This window comes from Daphnia magna, linkage group LG4 (genome assembly GCF_020631705.1).
Source record: "Daphnia magna isolate NIES linkage group LG4, ASM2063170v1.1, whole genome shotgun sequence".
Lineage (NCBI taxonomy): Eukaryota > Metazoa > Arthropoda > Branchiopoda > Diplostraca > Daphniidae > Daphnia > Daphnia magna.
In genome coordinates, this window is record NC_059185.1 from 7,914,627 (window position 1) to 7,933,377 (window position 18,751).

The following is an 18,751-nucleotide window of genomic DNA, read 5'->3' on the forward strand; positions in this document are numbered from 1 at the left end:
CCGGCATACCTTGCGGTCTCTTCGGACCGAGAGATGTTTGTGAAAATAAACGCTGAGATAGCAGGACAGTGCCGTTCACCTGGCCAGGCGCTATGTCCAATCAAACAAGCCGTGAACCGAAAAAAAGCCAGAGGTGTGTGCAGCGTCGCGGTTTTCTTGGCAGAAGAAGGGCGCATGCAAATAGACTTTACCGCAGCGGTTGCCCCCTGGCGCGGGCAGGACGCCGTCTACCTTGAGCATCGCAGGTAGGGGCTGTCGGTGGCCAACGCATTATAGCTCACGGTAACCTGCCCACAAGAAACAGTATGCCTAAAATCATTTTCCATCCAGGTACCAGCCGTCACCATTTACAAAGTTCTCATGTCCTGTACAGCCCAGTCTGAGGACTGGTTGTTCCAGGCGAGTTTTTGGAAGGAATACATCTGGATAAATCTGGATGCAGCGAGGAATATGTACAATACGTGGGCGAACGCATCGGAGTCTCTGGTGTTTAGAGGAGTCGAGTAGTCTAGCTTATACGCAACATTCATTCATGTTATAGGTATTTTTAAACTGAAAAATAATACAGTGAAATAAATTTGGCTTCCATAATTAAGAAATGAATTTTTAAATAAAATTAAGCATTTAATACATCGACACTTAGCGCTGTTTGACCAAAGTCCCAGAAAAGAAACATAATTGTTATGAATTTCGATCATTAGACTCCCGCATCATTGACTGAGCTTCTTCTTCTTAATCAATCACTACATATTGAAAAGAGATATTCTAGATTATTATTTGATGTGGTGTACGTAATTCTTACAAAGTTGAAACCCAACGCTGTTAATTGTGGCAACGTGACTTTTAAAGAAATGGATCAAAATAAGACGTCTTCTGAGGGACGTGATTTATTTTTTAAAATAACCGTAGCTTAAGCGCGTCCTTTTAACGTACTCTGGCGGTCCAGTACTGCACGTCCTAGTAAGACAGATTTAGGATGAGTTACTGCATTTAATTGTTATGTGGGTAAGGACTTCCTTGAGAAATTCAGGACGAGGATGAAGATAGGTACCCTATCCTAATTGATCATTGGAGACATTACTATTGGAATGATGACCGAAAGTGAAATTTAAAAAAACTTAATGTGTCCAATGTAGGACGCATGATTCCAGCTCATTCGACTGTAGTGATCGAAATTGAGCTAATTTCAAGAATCCAAGAGTGAGACAAGGCCAATGATAAAGCCTTCAATTAGCGGATTAGAAGAAAATGGTGTTTCGACGGGACGACTGTTAGTGACAGACTGTGGAACGTTCGATCAAGTGCTTGTGACAAATATATTAGATCGCAGTACAGGATACAGTACATGATACATAAACATGCATATTCCTAGAAACATGGTCTTAGTCAAGCTAGAGGAAATCACCGTGTCAGGATAGAAAATGACTAACGTAGGGAAAGTAGTGGCATTCATGGGATCGGAAAACCAAAAAGGATGCCGGAAAGAGTTCGCAAGAGTATGCATCGACGGAGATTGAGGTGGAGGAACTTGACAGGATTGTGGAATGGTTGAAATAATTTGAGGATTGCTTCGCTTTGGACAACGACAAACTCGGCGTGTGCAATGTGGTTGAGCAAACGATGAAGACAGAAAACTCCCGTCCAATCCGACAAAGCCTCTACAAAGCTAGTGGAAAGAGCGGGAACTTATTCGGATGCTTGCCCAGGAGATGGAAAATGCCGGAGTCATCGAAAGTTGCAATGGGGTATGGAATTCACCGATGGTTCTAGTGCGCAAGAAGGACGGGACCTGGCAGCTCTGTGTGGATTAGAGAAAGTTAAACGCAGTGACCCTCAAGGACGTGTACTTCGTTACACCTGATTGAGGAAACCGTCGCAAGACTAGAGGTTTCTATTTTTTTTTTTCAATAATGGATCTAAAATCAGAATACTGGCAGATCCCAATAATAGAGAGTGACTGTCCCAAATCAGCTTTTTTAACAGCTAACGGACTCTACCTGTTTAAGGTGATGGCGCTTGGTCTGTACTCCTCGCCCGGAACGTTTCAAAGAATGCTGGATCTGGTTCCCTATGGATTGGAATTTGAATTTTTTATTCCCGAACGGTGGAAGAACACGTGGGGAGTCTCCAAAGTGGGTTTGGAGTTTCTTAGAGGGCAAATCTGATGGTGAAACCTAAGAAATGTTTTTTTGAGCAAACAAGGTTACAAGCGCTACGAGACGAAGTTGATAAGGATGGAATCACTCTGGCCCCGGAGAATATTCGCGGAGTCCGTGAATTTATTAGGCAACCTTCCAATGGGACTGAAGCTCAGAAAATCAAACAAGCAATAAGTTTCGTTGGTCTGTGTTCATATTATAGAAGATTTATCAGCAATTTTTACAAAATCACCTAACCTCTATCGTGTTTATAGTTACACTCACTGAAAATTTAGGAAGGATCCGTTAGGGGCAGAAATCCGTCCCACAATGGAAAAAAGCAATTATGGTATTGGAACAAGACCCAACACGCCGTTTGAAAGCTTTGCGCACGGTAGGCCAACAAAGGATTAAACTACGGATATAAATTCCACCTGGACATACGTAGGTAAGATATCTTAAAGCTTTGCTTTTTGGACTATCTATCAAAGTGGGTGAGACGAGAGCATTAGCAGCAGCTACAACTAAGGATGCAGCGGAGTTTTTGGTTGAGAACGTTGCCCAGCTACGGAGAGTATTTAACTAACTGTAGAAAATTGTGAAAAATGTTGTTCGGGGTGACCTCAATATCTACCCGATGTCCAACGGACAGAAAAACAGCTCTCAGAACTGAAATCAGTGCAAGAATTCCAAATCTATTATGTTGAAATATACAAATAAACAAGAATGAATATGAGAGGCTTCTGTATATGAAAACAGGGAATATCAAACATTCCAGCATGTGGAGCTTCTGGTCAAACCAGGAAAAAAAGAAAATCAAACATTCCAGCATGTGGAGCTTCTGGTCAAACCAGGAAAAAAAGAAAATCAAACATTCCAGCATGTGGAGCTTCTGGTATAACCAGGTAAATGAACACTCCGTCTAGTGGAGGAAAGAGAACAGAAAAATCTGGAACAGAGCATGGCACATTTACATATATACATACGATAATGAAAAATAATGAAATGTGTGACGATAACGTCCATGCGTAATGACCAAGAGAGGTAAAAAGAATTATGAAACGATAACTTTTCCCATCATACAATAAACATACATATATATATAATGTGCCATGACAAATTATCAAGATAGCAGTTACAATAATTACCAGTGTTGAAGATTGAATGGAGCACACAAAATAAAGAGGAAAATTTAGATAATTCTGCAGAGAGTGAAAAACTTCGTGTTCGTTCACTAAACGTGGTCAGAAGCAGAATAAGGAAAAATGGAGAAGAGAAGGGGGAGAGAGGCTACAACCCAAAGGCCGGGGACTTGCTTTTATTAAGCACAGAACGAGTGCAACTAGAGCCATCTAGCGGTCACTCGGTGAAGGTTGTGTTTGTCGAATCTCAACATATTACACATCATCATATTATCACAGCCATGTCCGAATCCAAAATAAGGGGCATCATACGAAATGTACCGATCAACAACTTAGACGAAGAGCTTGCAGAACTTCTGACAGACCAGGGAGTCACCAAAACACAAAGATTCTCAACCATAACAGATGATGGGACAAAAGTACCAACCAAAATGGTCACATTCTTCTTCAGCACATCATCTCTCCCGCGGGAAGTAGTAGTAGCCCACGAAATATTCCCTGTTAAACAATTTATCCCACGACCATTACTCTGCAGAATATGATGGAACTTTGTCTATCATGAGGAATCCTGCAAAACAAAACAGACTTGAAAATATTGCTCACTTCGACCGCTCGAACCAGCCTGCCCTAACCCATCTAAATGCCCCTCATGCGGAAAACCTGGACATGCAGCTGGAACAACAGAATGCCCCATCTTTCAGAACAAACAGCAGATAATTAGGTTCGCCTATGAAAACAAAATTCCTATACGAGAAGACAGCAAGCTTCTCAGCAAACCGCAAGGCATGAAACCGATCTGCATACCGAACATGGCCCCAACTGACAAAAATTATATCGACCTGGACAACATCAAACAAGAAATCAACTACCTAAGATCCCAAATCACTCTTCTCAAAAACCACCAACCACCTTAACAGACAGAAGCCAGATTTACAGCCCTCGAAACTACTGTCGAAAATATGAAGAAAAAAATTGCTTCACTAGATAATCACCCAGAAAAAGTCAATAACCTACAAAAAAACATGCATTCCGACTTTGAAGCCACGCATAACCAACTAGAAACCCTTATGAATTTGGTAAAGGAAAGCCTCAAACTGAACAATAGTGAACGCCCACCACCAAAACCACCAAATACGATAGACCGCCGAGCAACAACAATAAACAAGAAATGACAAGACCGTTAAAAATTACACAATGGAACGCAAGAAGCCTTTATAAATATAAATTGCAAGAATTGAGATATAATATTAAAATCACCAACGCACACATTATTCTACGAAGTGAAACATTCTGGAACGATAACTTCATACCGAAATTCTCAGCATACCACACTCATTACCTGAACCGCCAAAATCAAGGTGGAGGTGTCGCCATCCTAATTAAAAATAACAAACAGGCCACTCCTCTGACCCTATACCAGCCCCCGGAGAAATGGAAGCCATCGGGATAACTGTAAAATTTAAAAAACAACGAATTAATTGACGTCCTCTCCATATACTGCCCAGATGGAAACCAGTGCAGAAGAAATGGACATTATCAACTCATCCAGCAATAGCCTTATACTAGGTGGAGATATAAATGCACACTCACCTATCTGGGATGACCAACACCCTCAAAACAAGTGTGGACGTATCATAACTAATATCCTGATAAATGAAGAAAAGCTCACCCTATGTACCCCCAAAAACCTAGGTACGTGGTCCAACCCCAACGTAAACCGAAGCTCCACAATACACCTCACCTTTGCCTCATCGGCCATCGCACACCTAACATCCATGACAACTGTGCCCTACAGGGGCAGTGACCACCCCCCCCCCCATCATCATCATCTAAATACACATCAATTCGTCACCCACCATCACAAACAACAACTATTGGAAATTTTCAGACAAAAACTGGGAAGAGTGGAATAATGAACTAGCAAAGAAATTAAGAGAAAAAAACATAATGACAACCCAAGAAACAGACGTAGCGTACATCTTCTACTTGGCCATTATCAAAACTACGACCAAACACTTTTCCCCCTACACCAACATAAAAGAATCAAACAAAGCATAATGGGCACCACTCTGCAAAAAAGCCACCGGAGCAGCGCGTAAAGCACACCACACTTGGCGGAAAATACTACTCCCATCTGACAAAACCGCTCTCAATAAAATGGAAGCCATCAAAGAGAAAACCATCATGACTGCCAAAACCATTCATGGGACCAATACATAACAGCGTTGAGTGAGCAAGAAACAATCACGCACTCTGGAGAATAAAAAAAAAACGTCATGAACTCTCCTCAAAACACGTTCTCCAGCAAGCCACTCAAAAACGTAAATGTCGAACTCATAACTGGCCCAATTCTGCCCAAGAGGAAGAAGAGAGAAGAGTGACGACCGAACAAAACTGTACAAGCAGATTATCCAGGATGCAATAAACGACCAGCAAGCCTACCCACTCAACTCAACTATAACGGAAGTGGAACTCAGAAGAAACTTAAAATACCTAAGATGCAAGGCCATGGGAAAGGACAGAGTCCACAACAAAATGATCAGCAACCTGAACGATAGCAACCTCAAAGCTTCACTACACCTACTCAACAAATCACTTGACCAAGGATACATACCTACCGACTGGAAAACTGCCGTTGAGATACAAATCCTAAAGCCAAACAAACCTATAGAAGATACCGACTCGTACAGGCAAATATGACTGACCTCATGCCTCTTCAAGATAATGGAACAAATCATTAATAATAGACTTCAATGGTACCTAGAGAAACACAGATTCCTACCAAATTTCCAAACAGGCTTCAGAAGTGGGTGCACAACCAACGATAACATAGTTCGCCTTGAATCCGCAACCACCAGCGGATTCAACGAGAAGAAATCTACCACAGCAGTATTTCTGGATCTGAAAAAGGCCTATGACAACACATGGATAACAGGATTAATCTACAAACTTTCCAAATTTAACATCAGATGGAACCTGCTAAAATGGCTCCAAAACTTTCTTACTGACAGAAGAATTACTGTCAGAATGGAAATCAAGGTGTCCGAAGAAAGATACCTTAATAGAGGAGCCCCCCAAGGATGCTTCTTGAGCCTGATACTTTTTAACATCATGATTGCCGAATTCCCACTACCAGAAGCCGGCATCAAAACATCCCTATTTACTGACGACATAGAAACCAACGTCACCACAAACAACAACCGACAAGCAGAGACCGTCTTACAACCATACCTCGACAAAAGAGACAGATGGACCAAACACTGGAAACTTAGCCCCCAAATGCGCAGCTGTTACATTCACAAGGAAAACAAAAGAAGAACGGGAGCCAAACCTACTCATCAACAACGAACGCATCAAAGTAACTAAACAATACAAGTTCCTAGGTATCCTGTTTGACTCAAGGTTATCATGGGACCAAAATATCAACCACCTCAACACTAGCATACAAAAAAGAGCCAACTTACTGAAAATGGTTACCTACCCGTACGAAAGTTTTAGCTAGCCAGATTTGCTACTAGCTATTCGCAAGCTATTTATCAGGCAGAAATTCTCAAGTTAAATTAATCTTGCAAATTTTCAGCTACGGTTAAGCTATAAGGTAATATATTAATTATTTGATTCCGTTAGAAGCTACTCGCAAGCTATTTTTCAGGTAGAAATATTCATGTTACAAAATATAGCTCATTTTCAACTAAAGTTAAGTTATTAAGATATAACAGGTTCGTAGCGAAATATTATTTGTTATCAGCTTGCTTATCAGCAAGATGTTATAAAATAGCTAGCTGTCAGAATAAATATAAAAAGTATATATACCCCCTCGATTGCGTCCGCGATATATATATATGGATCAATAGTTCTAAAAATAGTTCAATAAATAGTCATTTATTGACGTCTGTTGTTTTGTAGTCTGCTGCTGCTGCTAGAAATTCCGTCTTTAAAAAATGACGTCTCAACGATTTAACCCTGGCCGCCATAAGAAAACATTAAAAAGAAGAGCTACCACTGCCGTCGATGCAGATTACAAATTGAAGGTTTTAAGAACTGCTGTGGTGGAAAATGCTGACGAAGGTGCTGTGTCGGAAGTGGAACAGTTAGTGTTGATGTCTACTGGTCCAGCAGCAGAAAATTTGCTGGACCGTGCATGCCCGGATGATGAGGTATTAAAACAAAACAGAAAATAGATTGCTTTTATTATTTTAATTTAAAGCAATGTTCTAACTTAATTTTTAGTTTGACTCAGCTGAGGCCTCAGCTATCTTCAACGTCACAGATAGTGGAAGTCGCAGTCAAGCTTCAAGATCAGAAAGTACTGTACTTACAGATTACCTTCGATCAACAAATGCCGCTGTGGTCAGTTAAAATTTAGTAATAATTTTGCTAAAGTGGAACATTTTCTAAAGTGTGTTCTATACTCTTTTGTCAATATTTCAGTTAAAAACATTTCCGGCATCCACATCCACTGAACTTGAGTTGTCTTTGGGTGATGGTGATGAAGACGAAGAATCTCTAAACAGTGATGACACTGATGATGAAGTAAGTTTTAAATAATAATTATTCGATAACAAAGCTGCAGTATAGACTATACTTATATAGTCCTATCATTATAGTATTTAACAACTCTATAGGGTTCATGACTCTCAATAAAATATCCATAAAAATGCTACGGTTTTAAGAGCATTTTATTTATGTATTTTACTTTTTGTTTACATGATATTTTCCAGAACAATAAATTACAGTTTTTTGGTACACGTGATATTGTTTTTTTTGTCTAAAGTATTTTCAGAAAAGGTAAACTATAGAAATTTGATAAAAGATCGTTGCTTTATTAAGAAAGTTGATATATCATATTATCATGATACAATGTGGTGTAAATTATAGTTGTTTACCCGTTTATTAAAAAAGCACCAGGTAAATGGGGACATATTTTATCCATGTAGAAAAACTATGCTTTTTGTATTAAAATATTACTATGAGAGTCGCTACCTTCTCTTGCCGGTATGATTTATTTTTATTAAGATGTATTATCTAATAATTCTTGTTCAATATTATATTTTGTCAAATAATCTATCTGTTGTTGGTATTACAAATGAAAAACACACACAAAAATTGTAAATATGTTATCCGAGTGATGAGCAATAAGTTGCAGTATTAATACAGTAGTTTTTAAATCCCGTTGTCTTGTCTCATTTTAATTTTTTTATTATAGATGATGCCTCAGTTGCACCAGTCAGTTTATCTGCCACTACTTAGCACTTCATTCTACTTTAAAAATGGACTGACAAAATCCGCTCTGAGTAACCATCTAAAAATACTCAGTATAGCAATTCACCATTCATAAAAAAACTAGCTAGTCCATACACTTTGCTGGCAAAATACGCTTCACTAAAAAGCGAATTTCACATTCAATATGTGTGTCGCGAAAAATCTTGCAAAGAATTTCTTCAGTGTGGGGACGATGGCTACCCGAAAGTTATCCAAAACTGCGGTCACAAGCACATAAACAACTCCTCCAACTGTTGCTTCGTTCTTCACTTACCCATCGAACAACAACTCCGATACTTCCTGGAACATTACGGTCTGCTCGAAATCATGACGGAAGTCGTGAATCCCAACGAAAGAAGTGACGTAAACTCTGGAAAACTATATCGACAACTTGTAGAAGAAGGAGTAATCAACAGCCGCACCATAACTCTGCAAATCAATGGTGATGGCGCAAGTTGCTTTAAAAAAAGTAAGTTTAGCTTTTGGCGTTTGATGGCACTCATAAATGATGTGCCCTATAAACTTTGACGTTCCTACATCATTCTTCTTGCTCTCTGGTTTGGAAACAAAAAACCGCCTGCTGGGGTTTTTCTCAATAGTGTTATTGAGGACCTTAATCGCCTCGAAGGGGATGGTTTCGAATTTAATGGTGTTTCTTATAAAATTAGAGTTTTAATAATCACAACGGATACTGTTGCTCGCCCACTTCTTCTTAACACCACGCAGTTCAACGGCAAATATGGCTGCAATTTTTGTCTCCACCCAGGAGAAAGAGTTTTTAAAGGGAATAACGGTGGGGGGTGCTAGGGTTTATCCAGAACCAAATCCAAATGATGAATTTCCGATTGATTTTCCCCTAAGATGCTTAGATCAGCACCTTAATGACTTGAAAAGTGCCACTGAAAAAAAACCCGTTAATGGGATTTTTGGTCCCACTCCCTTGACAAAACTAAAAAATTTTGATTTTGTTAAATCGTTCGTTCCAGAGTACATGCACTCGGTGTGCCAAGGTGTTTTCAAGATTTACACTTCTTTATTTACTTCGACGAAAAACGGAAACGAGCCGTGGTTTTTAGGGCACAAAATGGAAATAATTAATGCGAAACTGGCCCAGGTAAAAATTCCATATGAAATCACAAGAGTGGTTAATTCATTTAATGACTTTACTGATTGGAAATCATCAGTGTACCGCCATGTCTTTCTATATCTCTTTCCCGTCCTTGAGGATGTTTTGCCCTCCGTTTATTTTCGCCGTTTATGCAGTTTATCGTATGGGGTATTTGTACTACTTCAGGATCGTGTTTCTCTTGATGATGTGGTTAAAGTTGGAATTCTGTTCAAGTATTTCGTTGTAGATTTCGAAAAACTTTACGGGAAAGAAAATATCACCATAAATATTAATTTTTTAACACATTTGTCCCAAAGTGTAATTGACTGGGGTTGCCTTTGGTCGACATCCACTTTTCTCCCTGAATCATTTAATGGGGATCTGCTAAAATTGTTTAATGGGACCCAACATGTTATTGAACAAATGGCTGGGAATTACTTGTTGAAATCAGCAGTAAGAGACGAAGTTCTTCAATTAACTAAGAGTCATCAAGTACCCTCCCCTGTGCATTCTCTTTTTACCGAATTGCTGCATTTGCCCCGAGCAAGGGAATTATCAAAGGGAATTTTAGTTAATAATGATAAAATCAAACTCATGGGGAAAGCGGATAATCGTCGCAAAATCACAATTGAAGAAGAAGTGGCAATCAGGAATTTTTTAACTTCTAATGTTGAATACCGCTCCTTGCTCAAAGATGAGGACGATTTTGATGAGTGCATTAATTCGTATGCTAGATTTCAAATTTTAAAATCTCTGTCGGTATTTACAACTGCAAGGTACACGCGATCTAAAAATAGGATTAATCATTTTGCTTTAATGAAGGATAATATTTTTTTATCCATTGAAAGTATTTGGCACTTCAAAACAAATTTGATTTGTCGTGCGCTTGCAGTTGGTAAGATAATTGGGAAATTTTCAAAACAAACATATCTCCCTGCGCCTATTCACGGCACTGTATTCTCTATCATACCTGGTCAAACTACTAAGCTAAGTGGCCTGTCTCTAGAAATTTTTGCTTATGATCCCATCGAAATTAAATCAAAGTGTGTTGCTAGTTTGTGTAATCTTCTTACTGAAACTTTCATCCTTACCTTACTTTCGAACAGTAAAGAAACGGATTAAAAATTGGTGTGTAATAGGGTGTGAATAATGGAAATATACTTCTTTCATTAATTTTGCAAACACATTTAATTTGTGTAATAATAGTATTATTCCTTACTATTGTATTTTCATTATAAACGGAGTTATAAAGCAATTCGTCCGAATTGGCAACAAATTGGCAACGTTGATAACTCTGATATGGTTTCCCGCGCTCGTAATGCACGGTGTCAGTATACGTCTCAGTTGTGTTCCTATATAGATACGCATAGCTTCGTGTGTCATCACCATTATTCTTATACAGAAGATTGTGTTAAAAATATGAAATGGCAGACCAAAACTCTAACAATTCTAACAAACAGGATTTTGTGCTGCATATTCTCGTCACGTTTACCGATGGTACCTTTGGAATTTCGACAGGCAAATCATTCTTTAAACCAAAGTTGCCACAAAAATCAGACATTGAAGACTGGTTGGTTCTGCTTAAATCTTGGTTGAATTCGAAAAAAGCCGTAGCCGTACGGTAAGTTATTGTCTGTGAACTATAGAATTGAAAGTTTATTGTTTTTAAGTCCTTTTATATTACATATAGGTGGCCTGCTGGTGTTGACGTTTACACTTCTTGGAATTTGTTCGACTATGAAGGACCAGCAGATTGTAATAAGAGCAAACAAAGTCTTCACAATGGTAGTATTCTGAAGTCTGAGACAATCTTGTTCTATTCAGGTATACTTACTTGTTAAAATAATCTTTCACACACCAAGGGTTTACGTATTCTCTTTGATTTTCTAGAAAGTATAGATGAGATCAGGAAAGAACGGGGCAAGCTAATCTTGCAAGGAAATGAAAGCAAATATCTAAAAAGCACAGATGGAAAACAGAAGTTTCTCCACCAAACTACGTGACACCAGAAAATAAAAGTGAACAAAAAAAAAACAGCTAAACTTGGAAAAAACTCGTGGGAAGGCTGTTGGAAGTACACGTAATGCAAAGAAGAAATCAGTTATGAATAAATCAATGACTCCTCCTGTGAGTGAGAGTGACGAGCAGCAAGAAAAACCCAAATCTGCAGATTCACTTGGAAAGAGAAATCAAATTGTGTCAGAATCAAACATCATTGAAGAAAAAGCAACGAGTTGCATGCAACGTAGTCTTGCTCACTCTGTGCATGATGATAATTTATTGTCATCTCCACTGAAATCCCTCGAAGCTGCTGAGTTAAACGCTAACGATAGTGTTATTTGTGATTCCACAACAATTTCGTCTCACAATTCAGAAGCAAAGTTATCCGAATATGAAAAAAAATAGAAATATTGCAGAGAGTAAGTTTACTTATTTTTTCTCAAAATGACATGATAATTTTAAGAATTCCAATATTATTTCAGGAAAATCAATCGCAAAAAGAAAAGATTTCTATCAATGAAATGGATCTAGAAATTTACTACAACCAGCTCGCCTCAAAAGAGTTACAAATTCTGGAGCTGAACGAAAAGATTGTTGAATTGGAAAATGAACAGCCAATGGTGCTTATCAAAGGTATTTTATTTTTTCAGTTATGAGATGTTGTCATTATAATAACCCTGGTCGTTTTGGTTGACGCAGAGATAAAAGATGTCCTGGCCGAAATGAATACATTAGTTCACAATATTCGTGCCCATCCAATTCAAGGACAGCACCTTCGTCTTCAGGATTCATCAGCATCAGCTGGAAATAATGCGTTGACTTCAGCAAAGTCTAACAATGCTGGCCTTCATACTGGCACTCGCATGGTATAGTTCAATTCCGGTTCATTCTTTCCGATCCTTGATTCATGATAAAATCTTTTGTTAATAGAAAAGACTATGGGGAGATTTGATGGTCAGCGAATCTTGTATCCGAAAAATCGCTATTGCTCTGAAAACCGATCAAATGACTTATACGTGTCGTAACCGTATTGCAGCCCTGATTCTCGATGACCTATACACCATCGAAGAATTGGCTAACATGTCATTATCTGGACGGAAGTGTCTAGGGAAAGACCGGGTGGCGAAACCAAAATTACCACCGGAAATTATCTCAGCAATTCACAGTAGGCCATAGTATGCTATCTTAACAGTTTATTGTTGCTTTATTCGTTTGTGTTTTTTTACAGACTACATGCAAAAAATATGGGATGAGACTTTTACTACCAGGTGAAAAAAACAACGTAAAATGTGTAGCCCTCTTATCAGAAAAAAATATCAATGTGGCGATTGGTGCAAGATTGATTGGCTGCCATAATTTAATGAAAATTAGCCCCAAAAAAACGAATAATCAGCAATCGAATACGGCTTCTGGAGAAATGAGTCCGGATTCTGACCAGGAGCAAGATATGAATCTTGATTAAATTTACCTTTGTGTAAATCGCTCTAATTTTTGGTTCAACAATGGTTTTCATTGTTGTTATTCTGTTTTGTATCTTGCAATACAAAAATTTATTAATCCGGAAAATTATCAAAAGGAGCAGCTACAAATTTAATATTAAAAGCTACTTTGTTTTAAGTGGTTACATATGAAATTCAAATAGTGAATTCGAATAAGCTTTTACCTCATTACACAATAACTAGTTTCTGTAAGCTTTTTATTAGCTGCCTAAAATCAATAAGAAAAATTTTGCAAGATGCAACTTAACAAATAGCTGATTATAAACCACATATTAAACTGAATTTGGCTAGCAAAAATGTGGACAAAAGAACCTGGATCCTAGCTAATTATTTTTAGTTAGTAGGTACAAGTTACCTAGCTGAATCCTAGCTGTTGACCACCAAAAATTTTCGTACGGGTATGGCAAACACCCACTACAAATTTCTCTCCTTTTCCGTATCTATATCGTCGTCATCCTCAGAAAAATAGATTATGGAGCAATTTTGATCTCATCGGCACCGAAAATAAAAATCCTAAAACTAGAAACCACACAAAACAGTATATTAAGATGTATCCTCGGGGGCATGAGATCAACACCCATAGCACTAATGTTTTTGTTTGTTGACGCAATTCAAAATTAGTCTGCTTCCTGCTATTCCCTTCCTTCAAATTCCAGACCCGCCATGCCATCTGCGGAGCTTAACATGCGGAGCTCAAGCTGTTTTGCAGGCGTTACTACTTCTGGTGTATTTCATGTTTAACCTATAGGTGGATTTGAACTCCGAACCTTTGACATTCGAAAGCTGTCTTCATCCACAGCGGTATTGAGTCGGTATACAGACATGCAAAGAACAATTATTTTGTTACCGAATATCGATGTAAATTGCACAATACAAATCTGAACTGATCCTTGTCTGCTTTATTTATGGCTAAACAGTATGTTGCAAAGCTAGTTTTATCAGAGTCATAACGCCTGGTTCCTCCACTATGGCTATTTTCCCTCTCAGAAAAGGGGTACCCTCTTGCGGGGATTACTATACAAGAAAACGAGGGTCTGGGGTCGGGGCATGGTCGGGGCGTATGAGTGATTTCCCGCCCGGTGGGACTGCTATCTGTCGACGAATGGTTTTCTGCGTGGAATGAAACAACACACCCGCAAGAAGTGCTCACCACGGAGGCCTGGACGTGCCGAAACAATCGTCACTACCTTGCTGTACCGGTTCATTTCAATAAAAAATTTCGATGGCTCTGGTTTCTCGTGTTTTGGCCACAGAACACCTCGAAGAATCCTTTGGAGAATTCAGCCGTTAGACTTAAAAGGATTGCTGACGTTTGGAAAATGGTTGACAAGGATAATTATCGTTAATTTGTAACTTATTTCGTTATTCTCTCCTAAATAACGTTCCCTTTGACAATTTTTACAGTGGTTGGGGCAGTCTCTGAAAATGCCTACAACATTGTTCGAGCTGTAGAAATTGTCAAAGAAACCAATCGCAAATGGCGCCACATTCAATGCTTTGCACATAGCTTAAATCTTGTAGTCAAGGGCTCTATTGAAAGAAATCACGGAATTTCTTCAATTCTAGCACGGTCAAGAGCCATCGTGACTTTCTTCCATCAAAGTGCTAAAACCACGTCTAAGTTAGTATCCTTATGCAAAAACCGAACGAGTAAGGTTTTGGCTCAAGACGTGGTTCGATGGAATTCGATGCTGACAATGATAGCCAGTTTAGTCGAGCTTAAGAAGTATGTGCAAGATTCTCTCTCATCACCTGCCATTGATCGTTCAGATTTGGACTTACAGCTACATGATGTAACTCTTGTATCAGCACTGGAATTATTGCAGCCTTTCGACGAAGTCACAACTGCCTTATCATCCCTGCATTACCCGTCGATTTCGGAAGTTATTCCTTCGATTCGATTGGTAATTGCTTTCTTGAATCGAAGGAAGGAAGTCATCTCATGTCTGGCCCAGCTCAACGAAGATCTTCTGTGCTTGTTGAGCCCTCTTTTCAGCATAACACTGAACTATTCAACACCTTAGAGTAACTAGTATTGTTGATGTTTGTGTTGAACTCATTCAGAACTAGATGGAAGCGTTATGATTTTCTGAGAAAAACATGGAAGACAACGTCTGAGTGATGACGCTGCGGCTCTCGACGTTGATGCAGAAAAGTTGGAAGATACGTCCGGTCTGTGTGGTATCTCTGACAGAGTACAAGTGTTATTGAAGTACTGTGTGAAATTGAATTCTTGTGTTTTTGTAAGTCTCATTTAACTTATCTCCTATGCTAATCAGGAATCAAAATATACACTCTACTCGAGTATTAAACTGACAAAACTCTTCTCTGATATTTTGTTCTAACAGGTATCAAAGTGTAATCATTGTAGATTTTTCTATAGATTCAAGAAGCTCACCCTACACTTTCCAAAGGATGTTTCGGATGAAGCTGAGTTGCGTACGAAGGTCCAAATTGGTTTTACTACAAAAAAATCATTCCTCCAGTAGAAGTACCCGTACCACTATCTCAAAGACGACAAAAAACTCGATTTGGAACGATCATGCTTATACCATGACTGTTTCCAACGCTAATAGGAAAGGCCAAGGACCGAGCAACGAAGCAAAAAAAAATCATTTGTATAGCGGAGTACAAGGATTTGCCTGTACTGCCCTGTTCCGCTTATCCATTGGAATTTTGAAAAATTAAACGAGACCGAGATGAGCTGCTTCCTCTTTCCAAAGTTGCAGGGAAATTTAAATGTATCCCTGCTACATCTGTGCCGTTTGAACAGCTATTTTTTACTGCTTCAGAACTAATCTCAAAGAGTAGACATCGTTTACATCCTGACAATGTCATTATGCTTTTATTTCTGAACAAAAATGCATAGGAATGTATAGTGTCTCATTAAATTTATGTGTTCATTATTATTGTTCCTTTGTTTATATGTTGTGTATTGAAGAAAATAACATTGTTGCCTTCAAGTTCTACCTTCTGTGTTTTAAATTTCGATTAAAAATAGAAGACAGTAAATGTAAAACCTTGAAATGGTCAACGATAAGGACTATCATATCACTATTTTTCCAGACAAATTTGTAATAAAAAAAATATTTTGGAGGTTATCGGGATAGAACACGGAACATCATTGTCATAAGCATCGTCTTATACCACTATGCCATTCAAGTTTTTTTTTATTACGTAAGCTGAAAAGAATTCACTATTAATGGTTAGTATCGATTGCAGACGAAAATCTAAAATTATCGTCGTCTGCAACACTATATTTGGCTGGATAGCAAATTAGTTTACTATTGATATCAGGGTTGCCACCACAATTACTAATAATTTTTTAATTAAATTAATTATCAATTCAAATTACAATTAGAAACATAAGAATTCAAAAAATATAGGTCTGTTCTGCAACTGATTTCTAAAATCCCGTAAAAAAACATTGAAGCAAGGTTTCCCAACAATAAAAACTCGGAAAAATATACTTCGATCAGGTTTGACCCCATTCCTCAGTATCACTAGCCTTGTATTATAATAAACAAAGATCTCATCTTTCCGTCGTCTGCTGGCTTTCAAATGCGTTAAAAATGTATTTTCAAGAGCCAATCATCAAGAAACAATGTACAGCCGATTCTGGATTGGAACTCTGAACTTTATGGTCACATAGCAAGTCGTCAACCTTAGCGCTACGGCAAACTTAATAGTCTCGAATTCTCGCCGGCCTAAAGTTCTTGTTGACGACTATCGATGCAAATTAGAAAAACTATCATTTTATTTTTGCTTTATTCTTTGAGGCTTGTTAGTAGTACCGTGGTTACCACAACTCCCAATCCCTCTTGAATATCATTTTAAAAAAATGTTAACCGTGATTATTATATCGATATAATCATGTACACAGTATAATTTTTGGTCAGTAGATGGGGATAGTTAGATACCTTATCGATAATCGTATCGTTACTAAAAGTGGGCGTAGATAATTAGTATCTAACCAAATTAGATAATCGCCAACACTACTCAGCAAAGAAAGAAAAAGGTTTCGCCGTTTCAACGCCCGCATTGCCCAAATTCATAGATTCTACCCGAAAGAAGACGTAGAATGAGACGACTGACGAGGTGAACTGTTAGATGAACCGATGAAAATACGAACAGCTATTTAAATGTCAAAAGCCACCTATTGGTGGCGGCTTAACCCCTTGTAACGGCTTGACAGGGCAGGCCTGGGAAAGTTTATACGTTGTTTTTTATATGCCTTTAGTTATTACGCTTCAAGGCAAGTAACAAGTCGGGTAATTTTTGCAACACTCAGAGTGTTGTGTTTTTTAAATGGCAGTTGGAAATGTTAGACTTATAGGCTATGTAATATTCCTTGCCCAAATTAATTATATAGCTGCCTGTGCACATCTATATCCATACCAATGGCATATGTGCAGATCATCTTACTGCGACGCCGGAGATCAGTGTTCGGTTACCGATAAAGCATTGCAAAACACATGGTATCTTTATACTGTTCTGCGTTCGAATCTGCTTGGAATGTTGTACTAGAACGAAGGGAATCATTATTATTTAAATTATTTAATAAACCAAAAAAAAACAAATAAATTGATAAAAATTTGTTCAAATATGAGCAATATTTCCTTTTTGTGGTCACTTTATGACCACTACAATTCTTTACCATTTCTAGAATCCAACACCGATCTCCAGCAGCACAGTCAGAAATTCTACACCTACGCCGTTGACAACGACGTAAACCTTTACAGGCAGCTACAACATAAGCTAAATTGTTTCGGAGAGCTACATTACAAAGCCCAAGCCCAAAATTTACAACTATCGTTTAAAAAAACACATAATTTTGGGGGGGGGTTGGAAAAAATATCCCGACGTGTTACTTGCCTTGAAGCGTAACACCTTAAGGCATTAAAAACAAGGTGTAGACTTACCCAACCCTTCCCTGTCGTGTCCATCACCCCGTCTACCCTCCCCTTTAAAGAAAAAAAAACCAAAAACCCGTTACCCCACCAATAGGTGGCTTTAAAAAATTAAATCGGTGTTCGGATTTTTGTGCAGGATACTGGGCATGAAGTGCTAGTTGCACCAGAAAAAACAATTCAGCCTGTTCCAGTACAAGTAAAACCATCCAGAGAAATCGAAGTTTCCCTTCCGTCAACAAGAGAGTCGAGCGCCGGAAGAACAATAAATCGCTCGAACTGGTGGGAAAATTTTGGAATAGTTTCATGCTGCGTAAAGATGGCGTTTTGTTTGTTTGTTTGCTTTGTTTTTTTTATTTTGTTTTCGTTTTTTAAATAATAATGCTCGAATTCGTTAGTTTCGTTGGGTTACTATTCCTAAGTTTAAGACATCATAAAAGTCCCATTTTGTCCTAGAATTGTGAATTTTTTTTTCTTGTTTCGTTTTTATATTATTATTTTTATTTGTTTTTTGTCCCTCATTCGCATCAAGTGGTGCATTACTATTAATATTGTATTATCCATTCCAAATATATTTCAATTTTACCGTTGCACATCCATATTTGTGACTGTTTTAAAGAAATTCAGCTTGTTAGTTTCTTTTTTTCAGTTTCGTCTTACGAATTTTGTTTGTGTTGCGTTGTCTAATCGA

At 38.3% G+C, this 18,751-nt stretch overlaps 3 protein-coding genes and 1 long non-coding RNA gene across 12 annotated transcripts; 3 read left to right on the plus strand and 1 right to left on the minus strand.

The window, feature by feature from the left end:
* Nucleotides 1-1,304: 1,304 nt before the first annotated feature.
* LOC116935532 lies at nucleotides 1,305-6,635 on the minus strand. Of its 8 annotated transcripts, none has more exons than XR_006645028.1 (4): nucleotides 6,257-6,545; nucleotides 6,063-6,192; nucleotides 1,998-5,994; nucleotides 1,305-1,798 (listed from the first exon to the last, which is right to left on the minus strand). It is a non-coding gene; the product is annotated as an uncharacterized LOC116935532 (long non-coding RNA). The 8 variants fall into 8 exon arrangements; XR_006645031.1 differs by lacking the exon at nucleotides 1,305-1,798 and having other exon boundaries at nucleotides 2,814-5,994; nucleotides 6,257-6,443; nucleotides 6,512-6,635; XR_006645032.1 differs by lacking the exon at nucleotides 1,305-1,798 and having other exon boundaries at nucleotides 2,814-5,994; nucleotides 6,257-6,436; nucleotides 6,512-6,595.
* Nucleotides 6,636-6,745: 110 nt separating this feature from the next.
* LOC116935529 lies at nucleotides 6,746-8,453 on the plus strand. Of its 2 annotated transcripts, XM_045171981.1 has the most exons (5): nucleotides 6,746-6,878; nucleotides 7,187-7,437; nucleotides 7,511-7,630; nucleotides 7,712-7,813; nucleotides 7,906-8,453. In XM_045171981.1, exons 2-5 carry the CDS (start codon nucleotides 7,222-7,224, stop codon nucleotides 7,912-7,914), a joined length of 447 nt encoding a protein of 148 aa, XP_045027916.1. In that variant the 5' UTR covers nucleotides 6,746-6,878; nucleotides 7,187-7,221; the 3' UTR covers nucleotides 7,915-8,453. The 2 variants fall into 2 exon arrangements, with proteins under 2 accessions (XP_045027916.1, XP_045027915.1); XM_045171980.1 differs by having other exon boundaries at nucleotides 7,712-8,453.
* A 2,506-nt stretch (nucleotides 8,454-10,959) lies between these two features.
* LOC116935530 lies at nucleotides 10,960-13,216 on the plus strand. The gene is made up of 7 exons (XM_032942823.2): nucleotides 10,960-11,271; nucleotides 11,341-11,474; nucleotides 11,541-12,070; nucleotides 12,134-12,284; nucleotides 12,351-12,517; nucleotides 12,582-12,816; nucleotides 12,880-13,216. Exons 4-7 carry the CDS (start codon nucleotides 12,173-12,175, stop codon nucleotides 12,921-12,923), a joined length of 558 nt encoding a protein of 185 aa, XP_032798714.2. The 5' UTR covers nucleotides 10,960-11,271; nucleotides 11,341-11,474; nucleotides 11,541-12,070; nucleotides 12,134-12,172; the 3' UTR covers nucleotides 12,924-13,216.
* A 1,253-nt stretch (nucleotides 13,217-14,469) lies between these two features.
* On the plus strand, nucleotides 14,470-15,174 carry LOC123471363 (E3 SUMO-protein ligase ZBED1-like). Its single transcript, XM_045172599.1, has 2 exons — nucleotides 14,470-14,491; nucleotides 14,555-15,174. Exons 1-2 carry the CDS (start codon nucleotides 14,470-14,472, stop codon nucleotides 15,172-15,174), a joined length of 642 nt encoding a protein of 213 aa, XP_045028534.1.
* The last annotated feature ends 3,577 nt before the right edge of the window (nucleotides 15,175-18,751 follow it).

Coding starts and splice junctions, on each gene's coding strand:
- LOC116935529 (XM_045171980.1), top strand. CDS start 7,222: ATGACGTCTCAACGATTTAACCCTGGCCGCCATAAGAAAACATTAAAA. Junction 7,438..7,510: donor GTGCATGCCCGGATGATGAG/GTATTAAAACAA, acceptor CTTAATTTTTAG/TTTGACTCAGCTGAGGCCTC. Junction 7,631..7,711: donor GATCAACAAATGCCGCTGTG/GTCAGTTAAAAT, acceptor TCAATATTTCAG/TTAAAAACATTTCCGGCATC.
- LOC116935530 (XM_032942823.2), top strand. CDS start 12,173: ATGGATCTAGAAATTTACTACAACCAGCTCGCCTCAAAAGAGTTACAA. Junction 12,285..12,350: donor GCCAATGGTGCTTATCAAAG/GTATTTTATTTT, acceptor TGGTTGACGCAG/AGATAAAAGATGTCCTGGCC. Junction 12,817..12,879: donor AATTATCTCAGCAATTCACA/GTAGGCCATAGT, acceptor GTTTTTTTACAG/ACTACATGCAAAAAATATGG.
- LOC123471363 (XM_045172599.1), top strand. CDS start 14,470: ATGGTTGACAAGGATAATTATC. Junction 14,492..14,554: donor GGTTGACAAGGATAATTATC/GTTAATTTGTAA, acceptor CAATTTTTACAG/TGGTTGGGGCAGTCTCTGAA.